At 32.5% G+C, this 9793-nt stretch overlaps 2 protein-coding genes across 3 annotated transcripts; both read left to right on the forward strand.

Moving 5' to 3' along the window:
• On the forward strand, positions 1-2943 carry LOC124826042 (uncharacterized). Its single transcript, XM_088111652.1, has 5 exons — positions 1-312; positions 415-464; positions 1446-1569; positions 1715-1822; positions 2195-2943. Exons 1-5 carry the CDS (start codon positions 132-134, stop codon positions 2836-2838), a joined length of 1107 nt encoding a protein of 368 aa, XP_087967778.1. The 5' UTR covers positions 1-131; the 3' UTR covers positions 2839-2943.
• Positions 2944-3912: 969 nt separating this feature from the next.
• On the forward strand, positions 3913-9391 carry LOC124826041 (3-dehydroquinate synthase). Of its 2 annotated transcripts, XM_047298798.2 has the most exons (10): positions 3913-4430; positions 5147-5313; positions 5584-5682; positions 5788-5856; positions 5927-6067; positions 6156-6245; positions 6913-7080; positions 8814-8889; positions 8966-9043; positions 9158-9391. In XM_047298798.2, exons 1-10 carry the CDS (start codon positions 4049-4051, stop codon positions 9172-9174), a joined length of 1287 nt encoding a protein of 428 aa, XP_047154754.1. In that variant the 5' UTR covers positions 3913-4048; the 3' UTR covers positions 9175-9391. The 2 variants fall into 2 exon arrangements, with proteins under 2 accessions (XP_047154754.1, XP_047154753.1); XM_047298797.2 differs by having other exon boundaries at positions 3916-4430; positions 8966-9391.
• Positions 9392-9793: the final 402 nt, after the last annotated feature.

Here is a 9793-nt window from a genome sequence, read left to right on the forward strand (position 1 = left end):
GTATCACAAACCATTAACCTTTTAGCATTCACTTTTGCAGTTTCTCTGTTTTCTCTTCACCTCTTGCTAGCTCTATAATTCCATAAAACAGCATTCTCAGAGTTTCCTTAAATGCTTGATACCATAATACAATGACCAAGATCTTTGTGTTGTCGTGTGTTCTGTTCTTAGCTGCTTCTGGTTTTGTCCATGGCTCTCATGAGAAGAAGAAGGATAATATTAGGTTGTTTGAGCTGAAGAAAGGTGACCTTTCTATAAAGGTCACTAACTGGGGTGCAACACTTGTGTCTGTCATACTTCCTGATAAAAATGGTACATATACTTCCATTTTCTTAGAGTTCAAACCTTTTCATCAATTGCTTATCTTCTTTTATACATTTCAAGACATTCATTATGTTTTCTTTCCCCATGAAGGAGTGCTGGGTGATATTGTTCTTGGATATGATTCTCCCATGGCATACACGGTAAGTCATAGAAAACATATTTTTTTGATATACATAAATTTTTTACATTCATTTAATACTATCATTTCTTATTTTTTACTCTCTCTTTCTTAAAAAAATACAAAAATTTATATTTTTATAATTATTTTATCCTTACACTGTGTGTCAAATAATTGTAAAAGTGTGTCCTAATTAGTAATTTCTTTTAGTTGAGTATAAAGATAAAATAGATTAATTATACTTTCCTTTTTATTTTATAGAGTTTACTTTCTTTCCCTAATGCTCTTTAACATGAATGTAGATTAAAAATACATTGTTCAAGTTTATTAATACAAAAGAATAAGATGATAAATGAATTTTAACATTTATATAAATAAAATTAATTTGTAAAAACTTTCTTATTGATTTAAATGTTTTCATTTTTAATTTTTACATAAATTAATTTTGATTCAGGTAAAGAAGTCTATTAACTTTTTATATATTTTGTCTTCTAATAGTTTCTGGGATGTTTAATGGCATGTAAAAAGAATTTGCTCTGTTCTGTACACACTTAAGTGACAACATTAGAATTTGAATTTTCTGCATAAAAAGTTCACTTTAAATTAATTTAACATATCATAAATGTGATGACAGAAGATAAATATAAAAGGAGGACAAAAAGTCAGCAATTAACGACTTTGTGATATATAAAATTTAAGTTTATTTGTAAAAGTGATAAATGTAGTTTTATGCGTCTGAAATAGATCCATATCATGTTGGTATATTTTATTGAATAAAAAGTTTCTTTTTTTTTTAATGTGAAGCATGCAACACGAAATGAGTATTCTATACATATAAACTAATTTAAAATTTCAATGAAAATGACTTTTCAAAGTTTGTATCTCTTTCATTCTCTTTATAAAAAACAGTGAACTTCTCTTATTTTATAAAGTAACTAAGTGTAAAAATGAAAGAGGTAAAAAAAACATTATCTGTGATTAAAATTGCAAAAGCATTTTGCAGAATGATTCATCATATTTTGGAGCTACAGTTGGCAGGATTGGTAACAGAATTGGAGGAGCTCAGTTCACTCTGAATGGAATCCATTACAAATTAGTTGCTAATGAAGGAAACAACACACTTCATTGTATGTTTTACCATAGATACAATTCAACACAACTTTTCCATAGTTTATGGTCTGTGCTGCTGCAATATCATTCAACACAACTTCAAGTGCTAATTTTCTCATACAGAAAGACTGACTCATTCTCTCTCACCGATCTTACTTATAGCTGGACCCAAAGCATTCAGTGATGTTCTTTGGGATGTGAAAAAGTATATAAAAGATGGAGACAAACCAAGAATCACCTTCAGCTACCTCAGTTTTGATGGTGAAGGAGGTAACTGCTATTAACTTCGTTTCTTTCAAACAGAGGAAAAACTAATTTACGTCAGTCAATTTTATAAAGTTAAATTAAGTTAAAATTTATTTCTTAACATAATATTAGAATTCTGGACTAAAATCATCATAGATCTTAGTAATAGAATAGATTACAACCATAGCTCTGATACTATATTAAAAAGTGATTTTAAGCCTGTCTGAATCTCACAGTAAGATGAATTTTGCATCCCACTTGTGTTATAATTTGACCTTATTTTTAGTGGACGGACTTTCAAGAAACACTTTCTCTGGAATGGAAAATGAAGAATCAAAAAATGTAATTTAGTCTGATGGAGAAGTGAATCTGCATAATTCAGTATTTGTGTTGCAGGATTTCCTGGGGACCTGCTAGTAACTGTGAGCTACATTCTTGGGAAAAACTCACTGAGTATAATCATGAAAGCAAAAGCACTGAACAAGGCTACACCTGTGAATCTGTTGAACCATGCATACTGGAACCTAGGGAACCACAACAGTGGCAATATTCTTAATGAAGTGGTTCAGATATTTGGATCTCAAGTGACCCTTTTCGATGATAATCTCATTCCCACGGGAAAATTTGCCTCTGTGAAGGGCACCCCATATGACTTCCTTGAACCACACACTGTTGGGGAAAGGATCAACCAATTGGCAAAGACCAATGGCTATAACACGAACTATGTGCTTGATGGTGCAAAAGGCAAAAAGACAAAGCTTGGTGCCATAGTGGTTGATAAGAAGTCAGGGCGAGTGATGAAACTCTTCACAAATGCTCCTGGTTTGCAGTTCTACACTGCTAATTTTGTCAAGAATGAAAAGGGAAAAGGGGGTTTTGTTTATCAGCCACGTTCAGCATTGTGTTTGGAGAGCCAAGCATTCCCTGACTCTGTGAATCACCCTAATTTTCCATCAACCATTGTCACCCCTCAAAACCCTTACAAACATGTCTTGTTGCTCAAATTTTCCACCAAAATTCCACATGCCTTTTCACATTAAATGGAATTCTGTGCTCTCTGCCACTTTTTTATGTGCTTGTTGGTATCAGTGTAGCATGATTCCTGTTCTATTAAACTGAATAATGAAATGTTTCAATTTTCTGCATCTATTGTATTTACCCTTTTCAGTAATCATATATCCTATAGAATGCATTTATTTCTGAAAGAGCACAGATAGAAACAAAATGTCTATGTGAATGCCTTGTTGGTTGTCAGAAATTGATAAAATTCAAGCCCCTATGGCCTATGTGATGTAGTAACAAAAATGCTATTGGACACAGTCATCTATTTATCAGACACTTATAACAGAGAATGAGAAAAAACAGAGTATAATATAAAATAATGAGTCTCGGTAAACTATATATACTGCTGGTAGTTCCCGAACAGATATGTCTAAACCTAACCTGCAAATTATGAATTTGAAGTTAATTTGCACACAATTTCGAGTTGTAAATAGATTTGATGTATTTATCAAAACAAATTTAGGGATGATATGCAGATACCTAGTAGGAAATTCAAAAATATTATTTTGGATTGGAAAATTTGAAATACTACTACAGAAATATTTTTTTCTAAATTATAAAGGATTGAATATGTCATACATTTTTTGTTTTCAAATTTTAAAAGAGAAGGGATATAATTTCTTTAATTTTGATTTTATTATTTTGTTTTATATATTAGACATATTTAAGTTAAAATTTATCGAATGATATAAATATTTCAAGCATATGAAATATTAGTTGACATGTCAAAAAAGTTAAAATAATTAGATTAAAAAGATAATATCTATTTATTTTTAAAATTTAGGAATCAAATCTAATAAAAAATTTGAAACATTTTAATTTTACATTAAATTTATAAATTAAAAACATATTTAACTCCATTATACAATATATTTTTTTTTTAATTTTAACTACATAATTATTTGAAAATTTACATTTATAATGTTTTGAAATGCTCTAAAGACTTCCTAATTCAAAAGAATTTTAAAAATCATTTTTGGACTATTTAATTTTTCGTTTACATTATAGGAAAAATGGTTGCAGAGAGAAAAAGCCATTTTGATATCAATTGATCACTGGCCTTTTCCAGTGAGGCCGGTATCACGTGACTTGGAACACCAGAAAGAGATGCCACGTGACTCAAGAAGATGAGGTTGCACACGGTCACTCCCTGGTTGCCGTTGCAGACTTCATCAACGACAACATAGGATGGCACTGCTGTCACATATTTGCATCTCTCACTTCTCTTCAATTGCACCTTCTTCATCTTTCTCCGTTTCACCAACCACTTTCCTCCAATGTTCTTGGTTGTCCACAGACTCTGGAAACATTCGAGCCACAAACCTTTGTTCCAACTTTAATTCTCTTCATTGTGGAAAGACCCTTTTGCGGCATAGGCATAATAGTCCTTGTTTCTCAATGCCATCTTCTTCTTCTCCTTCTCGGACATCGTGGGATGAGACTGGTAAACGATCCAAGAGAGTGTGGATATGGACCACGAACAAGCAGGTAATGACTGCGGCAGTAGAGAGAGGATGGAATACTTTTGTTTTCCCATCACACCATCGGCAACTTGCTCAAGAATGGTCTTGTAAGTTCTTCATTCGGAAGGAAATTCTATCACCCATTTGTGTTTTTTCGGCAGAATTTAATTTGGATTGACTGCAAATTAAAAACATTTACAATCTCAATCAATTGGGAATCAATCACTATGAATGACTTTGAAAATGATAATTATAGAAGCTAGCAATCTTTCCGTACATGAGACAATCAATGGTTCAGGATGCAAACAGAACATAGAACACAAGCCTTATGCTATTAGATGCGGTTGGTTTCATGAATCGCACTGGGCTATTCTGCTCCGTCAAAGATAAGATTTTCAGAGATATTGTTTTCTATGAGGTCCCCCTAAACAACTTTATCCAATGTGATTCTTTCTTGGTCTTCCTCTCCCCCTTTTCATAGCTGGTCTTAATGCTGGTAAAGGAGGAGAGTTGTGTTAAGCTCTCAGCTGTGAATGTAAAATGAATGTGGACCATGATTGAAGAATGCATTCTGGTGAGCTTCAATTTGTTAATACATGATAGTGGGAAAATGTTTTGTGCTGAAATTATTATAAAAGGTCAAAATGAAATCCCTTTAGTGTTATGCTAACCATAAATAAGATAAGATGACCATAATTGTTTTGTACACAATACATTTTCTGGCTCTGAGGAAAGTAGAGTTTGTATTATTGGTGAACCGGTATATTATACTACTACCATGTGTAATTTTACGAGTTTGGAATTTTGGTCTTGATGGGTACAGCAATTGCAGTAATATGCCCACTTTTTGTTAATGAGGGAGAGGTTTTGGATGAACAGAATAAAAGGGTAGCCACAATTTTTGACGTTTCAAACCCAGAGGAGCTAGAGGGACTTAGACCAGAGGATGAACAGGCAGAGAGCATTGTAGTTAATTTACTAGATTGGCAGGTATTTTCGTTGTAGCTTGCTATAACTAGTATAATGGAATAGTTTTGCACACTTGTTATCCATGAATGATTTTGTCTATAGTTTTTATAACAACTTTAACTCTATGACTTCCACGGCATCACCTCAAAAACCATTTTTTTTTCCTGGTTTGATCATGTCTGACTTCTATTGCTGAAACAAAATCCACTGTCTTTTAAAAGTGTAATATAGTTTATTTTCAATCATTTACATTCTCATTTTCAATACTTTTCTTTGTTTACATTTTCTCAGGTAATACCTGCTGAAAACATAATAGCTGCATTTCAAAGAAGCCAAAAGACCGTGTTTGCCATATCTAATAATACATCTGAAGCTCAGGTGTTTCTTGAGGTATACACAAGAAGACAAATGAAGTAAACTTTACACCGTATATAGTAGTACTTTTTTTCTTAGGCTTAATTCTCTTCTGACAGTTACATCCCTTGGATTTTACAGGCGCTTGAACATGGTTTAGATGGCATAGTTATGAAAATTGAAGATGTTGAAGCTGTTCTTGAGCTAAAGGTATTCTGTACCTAGATTAGTCTTCTTCAATAATTAGGCTTGACCTCTTATTACAGCTGGAAACTTTCAGGCATATTTTGACAGAAGAATTGAAGAAAGCAATCTATTGAGCTTGACTAAAGCCACTGTGACACATATTCAAGTGGCTGGAATGGGGGATCGCGTTTGTGTAGATCTCTGCAGTCTCATGAGACCTGGTGAAGGACTTCTGGTATGTATCAGTTTCCTCTGCAACATTTAAGTTATTTCTTGGCTAATCAGTGAAGCTTCCATTCTTATTGTTCAAATATTTGCAACAGGTTGGATCTTTTGCAAGAGGATTATTTCTTGTTCACTCAGAATGCTTGGAGTCAAATTACATTGCAAGTAGGCCTTTCCGGGTGAATGCAGTAAGTTGTGCACACAAGTTTGAACTTAATATTTTCATTGCCTTTGATCTTATTTGATAAAATCACCTCTCTTTTCATCATAATTCAATGGGTTGACTGTGAGACCAGCAATCAAATCCCTTTTGGGAAAAAGGTTCAGTTATGGTGTTATGTGAGTAACACTCAACTTTCATGTGGATTTTCTATGTTTGTATATAAAAGTTAATCATTAGCTTCATGTAATTTTAAAGATCTGACAGCATCTATAATGACTGTAAAATATATTTATTGCTATTGTGTGTAAGAATTTATTTTAATAGGGAAACCTTGATTATTGCTGAATCAGGATTGTTTTACTTTCAAAGCAGACTTTGACCAAGCTTTTATTAAGGCAGTGCATTACTTATGATAATTGTTTCCCATTATTTGTCATGAATGCTGAATAAAATTTACATGTGCTATGAGTATTGTCTGCTCATGTTGCAGAATCAGTAAACTAGGCTCTTTATAGCTGAAATTTTTCTAACCTTCCATTCTCACTTTGATAAGTTAATTCAGCCTATTTACATTCACAATGTTTTTATTACTTTTTTCATTCACAATGTTTTGGAGTTTTCAGTTAAAATGTTAGTCATGCTGTCTACATAAGCTCTATGAACCCTTTCTAACAAATTACTTATCATAACAGGGACCAGTGCATGCCTATGTTGCTGTTCCAGGAAACAGAACATCCTACCTGTCAGAACTGAAGTCGGGAAAAGAAGTTATTGTTGTTGATCAGCAGGGTCACCAACGAATTGCTATTGTTGGGCGTGTAAAGATAGAAAGTAGACCACTAATCCTAGTGGAGGCAAAGGTTTGTGAAGGCATTATTGAAAAAAAAATATATATTGAAAAGTGTTTCTTTTATATATTTTGCTTGATTTCTTTAATGAGTGTGCTATAGTGTATTTTCTGTGGAAAATGTCAAGTTAATCTAAAACAGTATATTCTTAAAGATGTAGCAGTTGATAATACACTGAGATTACAGCTTGTCCTTAGGGGTTTATGTAAACTCCTATAAACTGGATACTAAAGTGTAATGGGTTAGGTTTTTTGAACAACATTTCTCATGAACTCTGATTCTTAGACAAAATTGATTCTTAAACAACAATTTCAAAGTTGGTCTTTTTCCTGATCCAACTTTAGTTTTTCTTTTGCTCTCTCTTCCACTTCATTTTCCCCTTGTCCTCCTCAACTGGATCTAAGAGTGTTATTGGATAAGATAAAATTGCAAAACCGCTCATTTATCAGTCAGTAAACATGTTAGTGTTTTTGATACAAAACCAGAGTGGTTTAAAACAAATTTTAATGGAAGTTTGGGTTAAACCAAGATTTATAGGGTTTAGGGTTTATAATAACCTGAATTTATATGGTTATCTTATTTTAAATAGTTTTTAATTAGCTATGAGAGTTCTCAAATTTCCCCTTATTTAGCACTTGCAATGAAACCAAGTGTCATAAAGTAGTATTTCATAATCTCATCATCATTAGGGAAACCAGAATTCAATTTTCTATTTTACACTTAATTATATTTCAAAACCACAACATCATCATTCCGGCAACTAACCCTTTGTTAATCCCAACTGTACATGACTAAGAAAAACACCATAGAGATGTATCTGAAAAAACAAAACATTGTTTGGTAACTAATCTTAATACCTCTACTGACACACAAAACGCACGGATAAGAAATTAAATAAACTGAAAAGGAAAAGAAGGAAATATGCTTAATTTGTTGAATAATGGGAGGAAAGTGGAAAGTAACTGCATGCTCTACTTTATATCTACAATAATACATATGATTTATTCAAATATATATATATATATATATATATATATATATATATATATATATATATATATATATATATATTTGTGACGCTACTAACACTTATTGTTGGACTACTAACATTTGTCACACTCTAACCTATGCCATCAACAAAGAATACCAAAAAAATTTTAATGACTGTACATTGAGATTGAATTTCAAATTTGAATGCCGCATGTAATGCTGATCACATTTTTCAAAATGTCTAATTTATATAACCATAACTTTATCATATCTGATGGATCATTGTATGCAGGAGCTGAAGATTTAACTGCTGTTTTGTATACATTTGAACCTGAAGCATAAATAAATTGGTCGGAAATTTTATCATGTTACAACAACTAGTTTTCTCCCCAAAATTAGCCTTCCTGGTTATTAAACATAAAATTCAGAGTACACCATCAAAAGTTGTTTTACAGGGTTTCAGAACTTAAAAAATGATAATTTATGCCAGAATAAATGCAATACACAGTAACTGGTTGAAGTGAATATCTACATCTTCTACTTGTTTGTTGAAGGGGTATTAGCCTTGTCGATGTCTTCACTTTGCAGCAATATTGTATAGTAAAGGATGAACATATTGTGTGCAGTAAAGAACTAAAGTTTTGTTCTGTCGTGTGAACATCTCATAAGTTATCACTATTACAGGTCCTTCTATTGCTGTTTGCTTGAGACCTATCCAAAATTCTGATCTGGCAATAATAATTGTTTCATTTCAGATAGAATCAGATAATCAAACTATCAGCATCCTTTTACAAAATGCAGAAACAGTTGCATTGGTTTGTCCCCCACAAGGTAATTCAATGATTTTTTTCATATTTTATGTTAGTTTGCTGATTTTCTTAAAGTGTTGTGTATTTTGTGTATTCAGGAAATACACTGTCAAAAACAGCCATTCAAGTGACCTCACTCAAAGTTGGAGATGAAATTCTTTTGAGAATACAAGGAGGTGCTCGGCATACAGGAATAGAAATTCAAGAATTTATAGTTGAGAAATGAACTAGTAGTAATGTATTCAAGTTGTAATACTCATTCAAATTGTGAACCTTTGTTCTCCGTGCAGTTATGATGGTAGAGTAGATTATGATCTGGCCAGAGACATGGAAACGGACAGCTTATATTTTGCTCTACACATGACATTTGAGATATGGAGTTAGGTTGGGCCAAAGGGTTAACATGATTGCACAAAAGCAGTAACTCACAGAACTGCTGATGTAATCACCAAGTGTTTGTTAACTTCACCATCATGATTGAGCTCTAAATGCATCTTGGATAGAAGTAGCTCTCCATTTCCTTCTTTCAAATGTTTTTAGGGGCCTATGAACTGAGAGTTTGCATTGGTTTCATCTAAATCAAAGATGTTGCTGACAATTTCTTCAAAACTAAAAAATTGAGGTGTCATCTCTGATTTTGGCATTATTGGACACCTAAATTATAGTCCCCCAATTGAACACTTTTGTGTCAGGACTTAAGTCTTGAAGCGGGTAATTCAGGTTTTGTTATGCTGCCTACATAATTTTCTCACTTGTTCTCTTTTCTCTTAGCATGTATATAAATTTGTAATAGAAGTAATTTATGGGTTGAAGTCCCAACTATACGTCTAAAAATTTTAAATTAGTCAAGTTTATTTTGTTTTAACCTAAATGGAGAGTTGTTTTCTGTGTCGAGAGAATGTTAATCTTTGCAAAATTTGGAAGAG

Source organism: Vigna umbellata, chromosome 4 (assembly GCF_029865625.1).
Source record: "Vigna umbellata cultivar VRB3 chromosome 4, Vumbellata_1.0, whole genome shotgun sequence".
NCBI classification, from domain to species: Eukaryota; Viridiplantae; Streptophyta; class Magnoliopsida; order Fabales; family Fabaceae; genus Vigna; species Vigna umbellata.

Excerpts from the sequence above, each read along its gene's own strand:
- LOC124826042 (XM_088111652.1), top strand. The coding sequence starts at position 132 with ATGACCAAGATCTTTGTGTTGTCGTGTGTTCTGTTCTTAGCTGCTTCT. Across the intron at positions 465-1,445 it reads ATTCTCCCATGGCATACACG|AATGATTCATCATATTTTGG; the intron begins GTAAGTCATAGA and ends AGCATTTTGCAG. Across the intron at positions 1,823-2,194 it reads CAGTTTTGATGGTGAAGGAG|GATTTCCTGGGGACCTGCTA; the intron begins GTAACTGCTATT and ends TTTGTGTTGCAG.
- LOC124826041 (XM_047298797.2), top strand. The coding sequence starts at position 4,049 with ATGGCACTGCTGTCACATATTTGCATCTCTCACTTCTCTTCAATTGCA. Across the intron at positions 5,314-5,583 it reads TTAATTTACTAGATTGGCAG|GTAATACCTGCTGAAAACAT; the intron begins GTATTTTCGTTG and ends ACATTTTCTCAG. Across the intron at positions 7,081-8,813 it reads TAATCCTAGTGGAGGCAAAG|ATAGAATCAGATAATCAAAC; the intron begins GTTTGTGAAGGC and ends GTTTCATTTCAG.